This window comes from Leptosomus discolor, chromosome 3, assembly GCF_034619465.1.
Source record: "Leptosomus discolor isolate bLepDis1 chromosome 3, bLepDis1.hap2, whole genome shotgun sequence".
Lineage (NCBI taxonomy): Eukaryota > Metazoa > Chordata > Aves > Leptosomiformes > Leptosomidae > Leptosomus > Leptosomus discolor.
In genome coordinates, this window is record NC_141393.1 from 42,610,426 (window position 1) to 42,626,595 (window position 16,170).

The 16,170-nt window shown below is 43.9% G+C and overlaps 1 protein-coding gene across 3 annotated transcripts in view; it reads right to left on the reverse strand.

Moving 5' to 3' along the window:
* Positions 1–3,979: 3,979 nt before the first annotated feature.
* Positions 3,980–16,170, reverse strand: part of MGA (MAX dimerization protein MGA) — a 53,645-nt gene continuing 41,454 nt past the window's right edge. The window contains exons 19-25 of one of the 3 annotated variants that reach the window (XM_086462220.1): positions 14,690–14,875; positions 13,153–13,264; positions 11,495–11,622; positions 11,314–11,416; positions 10,053–10,229; positions 9,448–9,600; positions 3,980–8,504 (exon numbers count right to left, since the gene is read on the reverse strand). In XM_086462220.1, the coding sequence (XP_086318346.1) occupies positions 7,150–8,504; positions 9,448–9,600; positions 10,053–10,229; positions 11,314–11,416; positions 11,495–11,622; positions 13,153–13,264; positions 14,690–14,875 (2,214 nt within the window). In that variant the 3' untranslated portion in view covers positions 3,980–7,149. Of the gene's footprint in view, positions 8,505–9,447; positions 9,601–10,052; positions 10,230–11,313; positions 11,623–13,152; positions 13,265–14,689; positions 14,876–16,170 lie in introns of all 3 variants that reach the window. The other 2 variants (XM_086462221.1, XM_086462219.1) reach the window with 2 other exon arrangements.

Below are 16,170 nucleotides of genomic sequence, written 5' to 3' on the forward strand. Positions count from 1 at the left end.
AGGGCGAGCTGGAGGGAAGCAGCATGGAGCAGAGGGCTTGCCACGATACTGCTGCCCAACTGAACTCTGACTGTGCAGACACAACTGGAGGGGTGCAAGATGTGCATTTGCTGGTTGCATGATAAGGCACAGCAGGCAGCACCTGAAGGAAATCAAGGTATAGCTGGATAGACATACAGAATATGTAGGGGGCTGTACAAGGTGCTGTGGATCTGCTGTCTGCAACTTACTGGATAACCGGAGCCCCACTCACTGGGACACAGCCTTGCTCTCGGAAGAGAAAACCCAGCATTTGCTTAGCAGTTGACTTTGTGGCTACACACGCCTTGGCTTTGTGGCACTGTCATGTGCGTCTCATGGCAGGCCAGGGTGGAGTGTGGGAAGCAGCGGGGTCCGAGCCCCTTTTCCTTATGCAGAGGATGGGGACTCAGAGGTCCAGGCCCAAGCAGGCAGAGGGATTGGTGGCAGAAAGGGAGAAAGAGAAGCACCTGCCCCTCAGTCCAAGAGCAGCTTGCGCAGCTTCTACAGGGGGATCTTGGCAGCAAGGGATGGGTGGTGCAAGAGCTGGCAGCAACTTCCCCTGTTGTTTCTGCCAAACTACCCCATCCCTCCAGCACAGACCCACACTTCTCCTCTTACTGCTGCAGGAAATACTGGCCAGGCCTTGAACTGGAGGCTACAGCGGCACGTGCTGCTGCAACGGCTGTTCTCAGCCCCTCGGCAGAACAACGGTGTGCTGTCCTCAAAACACCTGTAAAGCTGTTCCTGTCTTGTTAAAGGACTTGTTAATCAGAACAATCAAGTAGCTAAAATCAAACAAGTCTTGATCACATTTGCACGCTGCAGAAGGCCCAGGGAAAGGGCAGGGGTCATCAGTCACCCAGTCCCCATGGGCCGAAAACAAATTGTGCTATTCCAGAAACCAGTGACCTTTTGTCATATACACATCCTCCCATTTAGTTTTTTATGTAGATTGGATCCAGCACAGTTTAAAAACAAACTCTGGTCCTTTTTTAAAGCTGATTGGTGGCAAAACTAGCATTATTTTACATTTCTTTATATAATAACGATCACAGATGACTGGATCCCAAAGCCCAGGGATCCAAAGTCCACTTTCCAGGTCCTTTGGCACTTCAGCAGCGCAAAGTGTTTTATCCTTGCAGGGCTCAGGAGCCCCAGCTGCAACTGGAGCCCGTCGCCAAGGCAAGCTGCGCAGGCCCACGGCTGCCCGCAGACCTCACCCGAAAGCGTTGTGCCCGCCCAGCCCCGTGCACCGGAGAAGCAGGGGCAGAGCAACAGGCCTCCCTACAATGGCGGCGCAGCCCGGCCGCAGCAGGCCCTCGGGCCGCGCGTTTGGCCAGAGAAGAACAGCTCAGGAAGAGCCGAGCGACTGGTTTCATACAGCTGTTGTCCGAGGGGTTAACCACAACTGAAAGCCACTAAAAACGGCATACGGCTTATGTTTGCGCATCTTTTTTTAGCTACTGTTGAATTGCCAGGGTTGAGCCCACAAGGCGCAGCGGCCGCGGCGCTTACCGAGGGGCGCCCCGCCGCGTTGGGCGGGGGAACCGCAGGCCGGCAGGTGCCCGGCCGCCGCCGGGAGAGTAGGAAAGAGCCCGCCTCCGCCGCCTCCGAGCTGGTCCCAGCGGGCCGGCAACGTGAGAGCGCGAGCCCGGCTCTTGCGGCACCGCGGCCCTCCCGCTCAGGCAGCCTGTGGCCAGACCGACATGGCCGCCCTCACTGAACCCCCACACAGGCCGCGACCCTGGGCCGGCCGGCTGCCACTCTCCTGCCGAGGAGTGAAGGCTACAAAGGCGCCTTGTTAGAAAGTCACCTCCAGGTTCAAGTCCCACAGCTTATTAACAGCATCTGCTTTTCACCAGGGGAGAGCCAGGGCCCACAGACATCACCTCGAGGAACCACAGTTCTGTACACAGAGCATCACACAAAAACAGGGACCCCCACGAGAGCAAGATGAACCTTGCTTGAACAGTGAGCGCTCTGAAAGCAAGGAGAGGCCTTTGCTTGTGCCTTGTGTCACAGGAATCCTGCCACCAGCAAGGGGCAGGAGACAGGAGCGCAGGGGCACTAGCACAGGTTGGACACCCCAGGCTGGGGGGCTGGATGTGTAAGTGGATTGCTGATGGACATGACCCTAGGTCCCAGAGGCCTCACTGGTGCAGGAACGTACTCGTGCCAATGAGCACAATGAGAGGTTGTGTGTCCACAAACCTGGGGCAAAGGGCCTTCAGTTGCTGGAAATGCTGCGCCGGCCGTTTGTGGTGGCAGCCTGTGAGGGCCAGGTGGCTGACAAGGAGAGACTACAGCTTTCCTCTTCATCAGGAGAGACTATCAGACAAGTAGAGACTTCAGATCTTCCCAGGGGTAGAATTATGTTTCAAAATGAAGAGGGGGGAACCTCCAGAAGAGCCATCACCCTGGCAAGGGGCCTCCAACTTGCAAGAGACCGAAGTCTGACAACAAAGGTGCCAGCGGAGGCAACACAAAAATTCAAACGCACAGGAACAATGAAGGATACAGCGGTGCTAATGACACCTGCACGGTCTGTAGCAGCAGTTAAAAGGGCAAACAGATGATGCACTGAGCTTCAACTATCACAGCACTGCAATTCCTCCACTACCCTGATCCCAAATGAGAGTAGATTCCATTCATTGCTAATTATGGGCAAAGTGTTCCTCTGCACATTTTTCGGTTGCATTTATGGACTCAAATCTGGCCCTAAATCAGTTGTTGCAAAGGCTCCCTCTAACTTTTCATAGTCAACTGAGCTTATTTGTACCATCATCTGTGTTTCCAGAAACACAATCAATATGCTGGAAAAGGTAGGTCCCAGCACAGATCATCATGGGAATCTGTTGATAAGATTCCTTCCATTGCAAGCACAACTGGATATACTTTACACTTATGTTCGTTTCCATTCCAAGAAGTAACTTTACCCCTTAAAATAAGAAGCCATGGGATGAGGCCTTGCAGAAGGGCTTCACCAGAAGTTTTCAAAATACATTACCTGACTATCACCCATATTTATTCATTCTGTCATTTGAGATCTGGTCTTCCTCTTTAAAAAAAAAAAAAATCTGCAACATCTCTTCTCCAGTCCATCACCTGCCCTCATGCTTAACTGTTCACTTCATTGGATTTTCTTTTCTCAGCTCTGTAAGTCAAACTGCTTATTTGTAGACACTTACTACCCTTTTTTTAAATAAAAAAACCCCAAAACAAAACCCAAACACACACACATTTAGCAAGTGTGTTATCTTCCATTTAATGGATATGGAAGCAATAGGTGGTGGCTTGTTACAGGCATTTCATCTGTTTCTTCTAAAAAAGTGTCTCCTTTGACACTTGAAGACACAATTTCAGACCTGTTCCCATAGACAGCTGTGTTGTACAACTTCTCTAACGGAAATAGATAAAAAGGATTAATCTAAGTTTGGGATTGGGGGAGCGAGACTGGAGAGTGATTTTATACGGACTTACCATCTTCAACTGTTGGGGTTTTTTCTTTTTATGCCACGATCGAATGTTAACCACATTGGCTTCCTGCTCAAGTTGCATTTTGGTGAAAATAAAGCCCCTGCAGTACCATTTCTGCAGGTAGCATGTCAAAATCCCTTTTTACAACCAATGACATGTCCTGCATACTGCTCAAGGCTAAGAGAGAAACATGCTCCCAGTTGCATGGTTACTCGAACCCCAGATGTTTGCGTTGCCAAAACTTCTGCCTCAGAGCATGTGTGTGTGCCATTTGCCCGAGTCCAATGCCGCATGTCACCAACAGCACGCCACCACGTCACTTCTGCTCCCTCTCCCTTCCTGTAACAAACTTTCAAAGCCAGTTTCTAGTCGACCTCAATTGGTTTATTTCAGTTTTACACTTTGTCCCTCACATACAGTTACTTAAGTGTCCTGTACTGTTAGATTTCTACAAAAATATCAATTTTTCAAAAGCAGAAAAGAGGGAAAGATATATTTTAATATATAAAAGGAAAAAAGCTAAATCTGACATTTCATTATATTCTTAAAAACATTCCAGTCTATTTACAGATGTGTAAAAAACAAAGAAAATCTCCAGGTCTCTTGGTCTAGTGAGAATGTGCGCCTTGCAGGGGTTTCCTTTGTTCTCCTGATTCTAAAATCTTTTCATTACATGTCATATTCTTGCATTATTGCCTCAAAAGACAGCATATATAATTTTTAACAGGTTTGTTCCAAACCAATGGGAGCTTGAGGGAAGAGCGAAAAAAGAGGGTCAGCAATTAAATTCATAGCAGAATATTAAGCTGCAGACATGAGACGGTGGAACAAGACGAGCAAAAAACGAAGAGCATTTCGAACATGCTTTGTTGCCTGGTAGAACCCACCGTGGATCCTTCTAGGAACTGCACCAACTACCACTTTTTGCAGCCAAATTTGAGGTCTGGTCTCAGTCAATTTAGTAATCCTGTTCAGGAACCAACAATTTTTGCCATCATCTTTACACAGTACATTTTTATGGCAGTAAAATTCCTTACTGCCCAGTGCCAAACAGTAAATACATCCACACATTTTCCATTGCCTTGATAATGGACAAAACATCCTCACAAGTACAGCGTTTATTTTGGGTAACTATTTGAATGGTTTTCACGTTACAGCTCTGTCCCACAGCAGCGTGCAAAGCACACGTACTTTTAAAAAGTATTCAAAAATATTAGATATGATTAGCACACAATTCTGTAATTAAAATTAGCCATTTGGAACCATAAAAGGATGGGGTACAGAAAGGAAGGTCAATGATTAGGAACTTGAAAGGAATCACGGCACAGTTCTGGCTGCTGTTTCATGCACAGGAGGAATGAAATCTATTGGCAAAACAAACTGCCACAGGTAAAAAAAAAAATAAGCAACTTCAGCCTATTAGAAATGCTCAGACCCAGATACATAAATTTCAGTCTGATGTAGTGCTACTAAACTAATTTAGTTACTCCAGATTTCCACTGGTTTAAAATAAGGTTAAAATTCTTTAATAATAAGCAATGTATGTCTAACCAGTGATTCATATTGTAAATTCCCTTTGCTAAGGCATTCAGTGACAACTCTAAGACCCTGCATGACTCTCACGCTGACCTCTCTTTTCCAAATCACTAATACATGTCTCGTGTCAAATATTAAAATAGCAAATATGCAAAAGGCAATAAAGAGTTACACGGAACTGCTTTAAAACACACCATTAGAATGGCTGGGTGAAGAAAGAACCTTTCCTATGTAGGCTCTGGAGTAACTTTACGCTTACCGAGCTTGAAGGGCTTCTCTCCTCTGCAGCATAGTAAGAAATCATAAAAAAGATGAGGAAACACCCAAGGTACATGTGTCCCCGGTGCATCTAACCTAGACACAGATCCAGAAGACATAGGTCACTGAACAGGGCGTATGGTTGCACCGTGCACAAACTCTGCTCCCTGCTTGTGGAAGAACATCACCCTCGACACCTGCACAGCCTCAGCGCTGGAAAGATGGAACTCCTGCAGTACTGCATCACCAAAGATGGGGAATTTCAGGGGGGAAATCCCAGCTGCTGGAAGTAAGCCAGGGGACTACGTTCCTAAACATAAAGCAAAATGCACCACTAAATTCTGTATAATTTTCATGATGTCTTTTACCTTTTCGGAGCAGTTAAGAAGCCCCTCAAGTGCACCATAACTCATATTTACAAACTTGATAGGAAAAGATTGTGTATACACTCAATAACAAATCTTCTCTCCTAGGCTGAAAATTTCATTTGTCAAGAAAACTATGAAAACAAAACCTGTGTACAAAAATATAAATATCTTTACAGTCTGTAGGCCCTTCACATCCAACAGCTGAACAGTGAAGAGTATCTACAGGTTATTGAGTAAGCAGTGGCAGAGAAGAATAAAAAATACATCTTGTGATTCAATACTGCCCTATTTCCCTGGTAATGAGCATTTTTGTTGACTTTTTTTTTTTAAATTTTTGCTATACACAGCTTGTGCAAATGCAGTGAGAAACCTCTGAGAGTACCTTTCCTGAATTTATAAAGAAATTGAAGGTTTGGAAAGATATACACATATTTTCATATATACATTCACATATACACCTCGCTCATTTACGCTATGCTACAACAGTCCTGAAAGCATTCTGTGTTTTTATGGAGCAATACTTCCTATGAACATTTGAACATTCCTAGCCACAAACACATCCTGAAGAATGACAGGAGGAAAGAAAACAACAACTGGGAAAACACTCAAGCTACTTCAGCAATGTATTTAAAGACATAGCAACAGGGTGCCCAAATTTCTTTCTACTCTCTGTAACTTTTCCTTCCAGATGCCCTAAGCATCACAGAAGGGAGTTTTGTATAGGGCCAGGAGGTAAAAGTGAGGGGTTTTTTAGTAGCTTCATTAAAGTTAAGATACTGTCCTACTTCTAATTACACTGGGAAAGATTGTTTCCTTCCCCATGTAGTGAGAGTTACAGATGTTTATTAAAATCTGTGCATAAGCTCCTAAAGAGAGTCTCTGCCAGAGAACCATCTAGCACCAAAGAACAAAAACTTTTCACTTCAGCCCTCTGCACAGTCTCAGATTTCCCTTCCACTGCTCTAGGTAACAAGTTTGAGAGTAACCACAATCTCACTCCTGCACATTCATCATCTTCTGCAAACATTAAAACCAGCAAATGTGAACAATCTCATTTCTGCATAGATAATTTGCCTGGCACAAAAACAAGTAATCCAGATTTTTCCCCCAACAATACAGCTGCCTCCCTACTGGAGGGGGGGGGCAGGGAAAGAAAAATCTCTTTCAGTAGCCCAGGTTTCTCAGTCCTTTGACAAACTATTTCTGTGAAGGACCCTATTTTGGAAGGATACCATGTGCCCAGCAATGGTTCTAGATCATCTTCCTTGTTTTGTGAAGGGGAAGGAGAACACCCAGAATACAATAGTGAGGTAAAAATATGCCAACATGCTTAAAGTTTGATAGCATTTCTCAATTTGGGGCCTGCCCTCAGATGAACATGATGCCATACAGAAAACGAGTGTTGCAGACAAGGGAGGTTGCCAACCTCCAACGCTGGTTCACACTGCTCTGGATCTCCATCCCAGTCTCTGATAAAAAATATACACATTTATTTGCCCGCTGAATTGGAAGGTAAGGTCCCAGTAGTATTCAATTTTGTAACCACAGGTGCTAGCATGGGCATCGCTTTGTTATCCTGTCCTTCCTGAACAGCTGTGGGTAATGCCATTTTTACCCCACTGGGTGCCAGTTTTGCAACTACAGGTGCCAATAAGGGCATCACTTTATTACTCTGCCCTTCCGAGTCCACTGGCAGACTTGCCACTTTTAAGCCAAGTGGTGCCAGCTTGGGCATGGGCCTCCACAAAGTGTCAGCATTACTAGCTTCTGGATTAGTTTTCATCTGCAAAACCGGTGGAGTCACATTAGTGGGCTCTGCCAAGGCTGTTACAGTTTTGCCATTCCCACCAGTGGTTACAGACAGATTGGGAAGTGGATCCTTTGTTTCAGCACCTATTACTATCTTTAAAACATCTGCTTCGGAGGAAGGCTCCCCAGAGTTTTTGTCCCCGACAGTAAGGACATCATCTTCCAGGTGCAGCAGGAGAGGGCTTATAGAGCCACCACCTTCCGGAACTTCAGAAAGGTCCTTAAAACTGCCTCCCAAATGGCCAAACTGGAAGGAAGACCCATCTGCAGCAGTGAGATCACTGGCTGTTCTCTGTCGAGCTTCTGCATCTTCATGAGAGAAATCTGAGTTTAGAGTGCTGGGCAGTTCTGACATAGCCGAAGCATCGTCGTTCAGTTGCTGGTTGAGGAAGGCAATCTCATTGAGCAGCGAAGTGAGGGTTTCATCCGTGTCGTCGCTGTCCTCAATGCTGCTCAGTAACTCACTTGCATCCAGTTCTGCTTCCTCCATTGCAGACGCTACTTTCCTCAATTCCATTTCTATCCTGGAATCTTTGATCTGCAGCTTGCGGAATGACAATTCTTTAGATTTTAATCTTTCCCCTCCAGGATCACAGTCTTTTCTCCTGGCTTGGCTTCCTACAAACTCACCAATGCTGAGCTTTTTGTTAAAGGATTCTGGAGGTTCCTTTGTACACGACATGTTCCGGAGCTGTGGAAAGCCATCTTTATTTTCAAAGGAAACTGTCGTAGGACCTGTACTATTTCTTCCATCTCCGCCACTGTCTCCAGGACATGGTTTGGATTTTTCTTCTGCAAGGATGCTATCACTCTTCCTACTTTCAAGGGGTGCTACAACCAAGGAGTTCTCAGAAGTCTGAGTACCTGCAGCTGCTGTTGTATTACAATTTTTGTTTGTGTTCAGGTTTAGATTCACACTTTTCTCAGCGGCCAGTGATGTCACATTAACAATCCTTGGCATCACAAATGAATCTTCGTTCTCTGCAAAACCAAACAAAGCAGCATCCATCAGGATCCATGCTAACTGCAAGATAGCTCCTAATTAAATACAATTTGCTCGCTTTCAGGTCTTCCTCAAGCAAGCTGCTATTCACAATTTGAATGCCTACACAGTTTTGGTGAAGTGAAGCCTTAAAACACTAACAGCTCAACTTCCAACCTAAAGAACAAGAGCAAGCTCCCCATCTATTATCCCAGAACCACTTGCCCAGTGCCTTCCTTCATCAGCCTGGCACAAATACAACTAACTGCAATGCCTACAATCCTGATGGTGATGCACAAGGAGAGCTGTCTGAATGACAGAATGACTGTCGTCCCCCTTACTGTTTTTTCACGCTTCACTTCCATGCTCACATTCTGCAATACTGGTTTATGCATAATTACTGCAGAGGCATTTCAGGGACTATGCGATTACTTACTTTTTTGCTTCCAAGCAGTTTCCTATTTATAGCACTCAGATTTTTCCCAGCCCCACATCTGAAGTGACCTTTCCTTTTTCATTATGACCAAAGGACTACAACGAAGCAGAAGCTGCGTAGCTTGCTCTTAACACCACAGACGGCAAGCAGCTGAAAAAAATCTTTCTCCAACGGGCAGCAGAACCAGCAGGGTATAGGAAGGGGTTGTGCCAGAGTAAGAGCCTGGATGTATCAGGCAAAGATTTTCAACCACCCCACCACCACTCTGCACTGCAGCTTCCCCAGCAGGATGCATTACACCACAAGCACATTCCAGCCCCCACTTATTTTGTGGAGGGCAAAGAGGCTCAGTGAGGTGAAGGAAAGTTAAAAAGCTCTCATCTATAATCCCCTAGAGGCTCCGCTAAACTGTCTGAAACATTTAATAGTCTTTTCCTTTGAATACCCAGACAGTAATATCTATCATTACTTCCTAGTGAGAAAAAAAATTACCTTCATTTTTGCAAGGATAATGTTCCCCGCATGCAAACAAAATGATCTGTAACAACCAAAGAGTCTACCTGACTCGGGCCCTCTGGCTGGTGGTACTGTTGAGGGCACTGGGTTTCCAGCAACAGTTGACAGTGTAATGGGAATGGTTGAGTTAGTAAGGATCCCTTTTACTTGGACAGGAACTGTTGATCCTGGCAGCTGAATCATCACAGAAGCGATACCTTAGCCAAGAAAAGGGGAAGGCAGGGGTGAGGTGGAAACAAGAGCCTTTCAGCTACCCGGTTAAGCTTGGAAAATAAGAGTCTTGCACGTCTAGGCAAGGCTTTACACTGTAATACCATCTGAAAGTGGTAAAAAATAGAACTATAGATCAGTTAGGCGATTAAGAAATCTTCCCCATGTTTCCCTAAATTTGGGATAGCAAAAATTTAAGAGATTTTACTTACCTGTTAATAAACTGATAGTTTGAGTTAATTATATCAAATCTCTCATCAGACTGAGGTTCTACCTCAGTCAGTTCAAGTTGTTAAAAAGAAAAAAAAAACAACCCAAACAACAAACCAACCCCAAAATTAAAGCAAAAATTAAATAATGTTACTTTGTGAACTACCAATGCATGTCTATTAACAGCATTATACTCATTTTTCATTAACCTGTTCTCACACGATCGTACCTGTTTGTGCTGTCATGGTAGTATTGACAGCTTGAGGCTTTAATTCAGCTTGCAATAGCGTGGAAGGAACAGCTGCTACCTGCCCTGGTACCAGGGGGCTCTTCAGTGTAAGCACCTGCCCCTGTGGAGTCATCACTAGGCTTGCAGCAGTCAGTGTGAGAGGGGATGAGGTGTCCTCTGGAAAAAAAGAAATATGTAAATCAGCAATTTATTCTGGCATAGCACCCTTGGTGGCAAATGATACCCTGCGATCCAGTGTCACATACAGTTGTGCAAGAAACTCCAGCTAGAAGGTTTACAAGCCCTAGATTAGAAAGCTGCTACAGAAGCTATGCAGGCTCCAGGAACCTCACCTACGCAGCTAGAGCCAGTCTGTACGATCTACCTCTTTGTGTACAATCCTAACTCTTCAGAGTGGCATCCTGAGCGAACACCAGAGCAGTGTTGCTGAAATTACAAAGACGACTTGTTCAGTCCAAAGAAAGAAAAGAAGTTCTCTGGCTACATCCAAATTCTGATGCCAAACTTCCACAGGACTGGACAAAAATAAGGCCTGGGAAACCAGAACAACTCATTGTTTATAAAAGCCCAAGACCACTTCAAGTAAGGTCTATTTATTATTACCAAGATAAGAAACATCACCAGATCCTCACAGCTTTTTATAGCGGTACTACTGCGAAAGTCAGTATTTCGGCCATTCTTTTGTTCTTTCCTACATTTATGGTGCGAAAGTCTCTATAAATGCTGAACACTTCTCCACAAGTTCTCAGCTCCAAAAAAATTCCCAAGCGTCTTGAGAATTCTGTCATTTAATTTAAGAGCAAGTCTTCCACTACCTTGAGCCCTAGCTTATTTGGGAAGAGATGTTTTAAAACCGGAATCTATTCCAGCAACTCCATATTCTGGGGGCTGAGCTTCAGGTTTTGAGTCAGCAGAAAAACAACCACCTTTGACTCTCAGAAATTACTCCAGGATTGCAGTGAAACTCCATGAGACCAAAGGACAACTTAATAGAAATTTACTTCCCATCATTCTGAAATCAAAGTCACATTCAGCTGAAGAACGCTGTAGAGCTGGTCTCATCCTGACTGAAAACAAGTGGTTTCCACACCCATGGGATGGACACTTCTAGGTCCTATACTCAATTCTGCTTCAAGAACAAAGTTGCCTGCACAAGCAGGCTAGCGTTTTGCCCTCCCGTGGGGGGCTGTTTCAACATCTGTCTCCCCTTTGCGCAAAACACACATCACTTTTAGCCTACCTGTGGCACGGACACCTTTTCTGGCGAGTATCAATGGCTTGCCTCTTCTATTTGTCATAGCCATTTGGGCCAGCTCTGTGGAGTGAGCAGCAGATCCTTCTTGCTGTGTGCCAGCAGCTGAGCTGCTAACAGTTGAGGTGCCAGCAGTTGTGGTGCTAACAGTTGAGGTGCTAGCAGCTGCGGTGCTGACAGTTGAGGTTACAACAGATTCCTCTCCCTCAGGTTGTTTCTTCTTTTTTTGTGCTTCTACTGCTTTTTGTTTGGCATAAATATATTCAAGCTTCTTCAGGACAACCTCTTCTGTCTTCCCTACAGAAGAATTATCAGAGAGTCAACCTATCTTCAAACTCTCTTTCCAAAACTAAAGAACTAAAAAGACAGAACTAAATATCTATTGACACCATTAAACTACTACACAATAGATAACCAGCACTCTGACCAAGTAAATAGCATACTTAATTACAGAGGGAAGTCATTACCTACTTATTCCAAGATTATTTGTTTTTCCTTCAGAAACATCCATACATTTCGGAATTTATCTCAACTTTGATGAGCAGAAATCCGCTTGGACAAACACTAGCTCTTGCTGAACAAGTACTATTTGACAATATCCACAGCTGTGAAAAAACCCTCACATGTCTCCTAACGATAAACATATGACTACCAGACAAAATGTTACCCTTTACCTGGTATGGAATTTCTTGGACTAATGGACCCTGTTACTTGAATGACATTTCGAGGTAAACTCACATACAGTTTACCGTTGACATGAAGATTGTAACCTTGAACAAACACAGATTTTCTAAATAATTTGTTTTTCTGCAGATGCATACAATTTAATATGATCAAAGTTGAAATAACTATACTGGCTTGCTTCCTGCTTAGTATTTATATTCTATCATCATCATCTATCTTTAATTAAATCTATAGTTAACTAACTCTCCTGAGAAAGTATTTCTTCCTTATTAGTTCTGAAGTACTTCATAAGGACGCAAAAGATCAGAAAACTACTTTGTGAAGTTATTTGCTTTCATTCCCTGCCCAAAAGGCCTATCATACATTTCTGGATTAAGATGAGGGCTCACTAAAAACACATTTTAATTATTATTATTTTTTTTTTAAACGAAGAACCTCAAATATACATGAACCGATTCACATAAATACACAAGATTTAAGTGTCTTTCATTTCTACTTTACAAGTAGTCTCCTGGTTTTATTCCCAGACAGTAAGAAGACTACAAAAATAATTTAATGTTTTGTTTGTTCATGCACATTTTGGCACTGGCTGAACATCTGTCACAGCTTTTCTACACCTCTAAATGAGACAGAAAGACACAATAAATACAACATGGTTTTATTCTGAAATGCCTAGATGAGTATCAGCTCAGAATATACCGCAATTTTGTTCTATGGACAGAGGTGCCACCTTCTAGACACTAGTTCTCAGAGAAGCAGTACAAGGATAGTTATTTGCAGAGCTGACTTGTGTATACACTGAGCAGAAAAGCTGTTTCAGGAAGTGACCAATGACAGAATGGAGTCTTCCCCACCCCCCCACTAAAGCAGACCCAATGCCCAGGAACCCAGGCCTGTGGCTTGCAGCACAGAGCTCATTCTACACTTCCTTCAGGCTTAAAGGATAATACAAGCAGTTCTTACCAGCATGATGAGTTGTATCGATGAGCCAGAGCTTAGCAGGTTTTTGTTTGGCATCTCAGAGTCTAAATTTTATGTGAACTAATGACTCACCTGGATTCAGAGGATTACTCCACTCACTCCCGCTCTTAAAAGGCTTTTCTTTCATTATTCCAGCTAGTCTGTATCTAAAAACAGTCTCACCTGAAAGCGTGGATACTTTTCGAATCAAAATATCCTGTTTGCGTGTCAGTAAGGTCTTCTGTCCAATAAGTTTATCTGCCTGATCAGTCAATCCTTGGATCTCTTCGTAGGCCTAAAAAGCATCAGGGAACTGATTTATAAACCAACACTACACAAAATAATAAAATAATTTTCCTGTCAAGAAACCATTACAGTTTATTTAGACATTTTCATCATCTTGAGAAACTAGGACTCAGAGAAAGCATGTGAAGTACCATATAATACCAGCTTTCCCTAAATGCAAGCTGAAAAGTGATAAACATCTTGTTTGTCCTTCCTCCAAAGTTCAGCTATTTTAAATAAAAAGACCAACTTTTATCCCACAATTTCAAGGTACAGCTGATAAGCATAATTACGTATCTACAACTTATGTTTCTTTTCCTGTCATTTACGTCTTTACAATTAAGTTTTTAATGTCAGTATAATACTTAATGAAATCTAATCTTCTTCTGGATTAAAAAAAGTCAGTCTTGAAGTGTGTTTCAAAATTGTCTGAAGTATACAGCACTCCGCTAATGAATTAAGACATAACCTTCCACGTTAAATTCACAAATACAAGTCGGAGAGGGCTAATCTGAAAACATGCATCTGTGTCATCAACATTAAGCTTTTAGGAATAGAATCATAGAATGATTTGGGTTGGAAGAGACCTTAAAGATCATCTGGTTCCAACCCTCGCACCATGGGCAGGGACACCTTCCACTAGACCAGGTTGCTCCAAGCCCCATCCAGCCTGCCCTTGGACACTTCCAGGGAGGGGCAGCCACAGCTTCTCTGGGCAACCTGTGCCAGTGTCTCAGCACCCTCACAGTGAAGAACTTCCTTGCATCTAATCTCAATCTCCCTCTCAGTTTGAAACTGCTACCCCTCATCCTATCACTGCATTCCCTGATCAAGGGCCCCTCCCCACCTCTCCTGCAGGCCCCCTTTAAGTACTGGAAGGCCGCTATAAGGTCTCCCCAGAGCCTTCTCTTCTCCAGCCTGAATAACCCCAACTCTCTCAGCCTGTCCTCACAGGGGAGGTACTCCAGTCCTCTGAGCATCTTTGTGGCCTCCTCTGGACCTGCTCAAGCAGCTCTGCGTCTTTCTTACACGGGGGGCCCCACAGCTGAACGCAGCACTGCAGGTGGGGTCTCACCAGAGCAGAGTGAAGGAGGAGAATCCCCTCCCTCGACCTGCTGGCCACGCTGCTCTTGATGCAGCCCAGGATGCCATTGGCTCTCTGGGCTGCAAGCGCACATTGCTGGCTCATATTCGGTTTTTCATCCACCAGCACCTCCAAGTCCTTCTCCGCTGGGCTGCTCTCAGTCCACTCATCGCCCAGCCCATATCTGTGGGATGGACACAGACTCTTCCAGATGTGTTTTTTTTCTAGAGCATCCTGTAAAGGTGACACAAGCTCTCTATTCACAGAACTCACTCAGAGAGTTCATACTAGCTTAATTACTCTGTCTAGATCAAATTCTTCTCCTCTTCACTTAAGCTTCAAAATACTTACTTGCTTGAGAATGTAGGATTTGGAGACCTTGGGAAGGTTGTGTAACCCCAGAGCTCTCTTCAACTTTTCAAAGAGATCTCTCATTTCATTACGTCGCCGGCGTTCGTTTGCTGTGTGTGTCTCACGGTAATGAGCAAAGGCTTCTGCCTCGTTCTTCACCCTTCTGTTCTGGAACCGACGTCTGAGCTGGAGAATTAACCATATTAACCAGTTAAATAAAAAAGGTAAGGTAATGGCAAACAATGTTCAAAGGCATGCCTGATTTACAAGATTTCTACAGACTCCTGAAGATTTCATGTCATGCTGTTCTGCAATTCTGTCTTCATGAAAGCTCAGTGTCAGAAGCACACGCACTAAGCATGAAATGCTGATCAACCAGAAATTACCAACAGAATCACATCAACCCTAAAGGAAAGATCATGAGCAGTCTCTTCTGTTCATAGGCTTTTCTTTTTTTCCAATACAAGGCTACTTAGGTAAACCACAGAATTACAGCAAAATCACACGTTTGAGCCAAATTTTGTTTGTTGTTCGCTTGTCAAAGAAGTCTACTAATGAAACAATCAGATCAAATACAGGACACTTGAATTTTTCCCTCGAGTTAAACTAGTTTTATTTCTATTTTGTTTCATGAGTACATATGGGTTGGGGCCAAGAGACATTGTAGGTAAGAATGTGAAAGGCGGCATTGAAACTTATAATCCCAGACATCTACCAAGAAACAGAAGGCAAAGACAGGCTCTGATTTTGAATTTACTTAAGTTTCCAAAAAGGTTGACAGGCAGTAAGTGTAATTACTAATCTCTACAGATTTGAAGGTTTGTTATTTCATTATTACTCTTACAGGCTTTGCACAATTACGCTATTTATTTCATGATGAAGTAATACTTTAAAAGTAGTACTAATGTGTTTTTACATCATTTTAGGTCTGCTCCAAAGCCCGGTAAATCAGTGGAAAGACTCCTCAGGTCCAGCAATACTAGTCTGAGCCTGCTGGCCTTAGGAGGAATCTGACTACTGTCTCCTGAGACCTGGCTCCTGACATCCATTTTGCCCTCACAGGCAGACTGAGCACAGTAAGGGCTGCAACTGCATCTGCTCTTGTGTTGGGCATTAGGTTCCTTTCAAGGACAGGCCCTCAGGCCGTAACTTCAAGGGCAGAAAGAAGAATATATGGAGAAGGCAAGGCAGGCAGAGCATCCTGGAACCCATCTCCACCTCAGGCAAAAGCATACAGACAGTCTGCTCTAATGTACAAGACATACACCAGACTCCCCCCACCACCTCACCCCAGCAGGTAGCTCTACGTCTGACATCAAGTACATCGCAGTTATCACAGAGAGTTAGTGAAACTGGCTTCAAAGCCACCCTAAAATACAGCATACGCTTCAGAAGGATTGCAGCGTGCTTTGGTTTGAAAGGATTCTACATTATCTTTAACTTGCCTAATATGTATTATTTAAACTATTTTCAGAAATCCT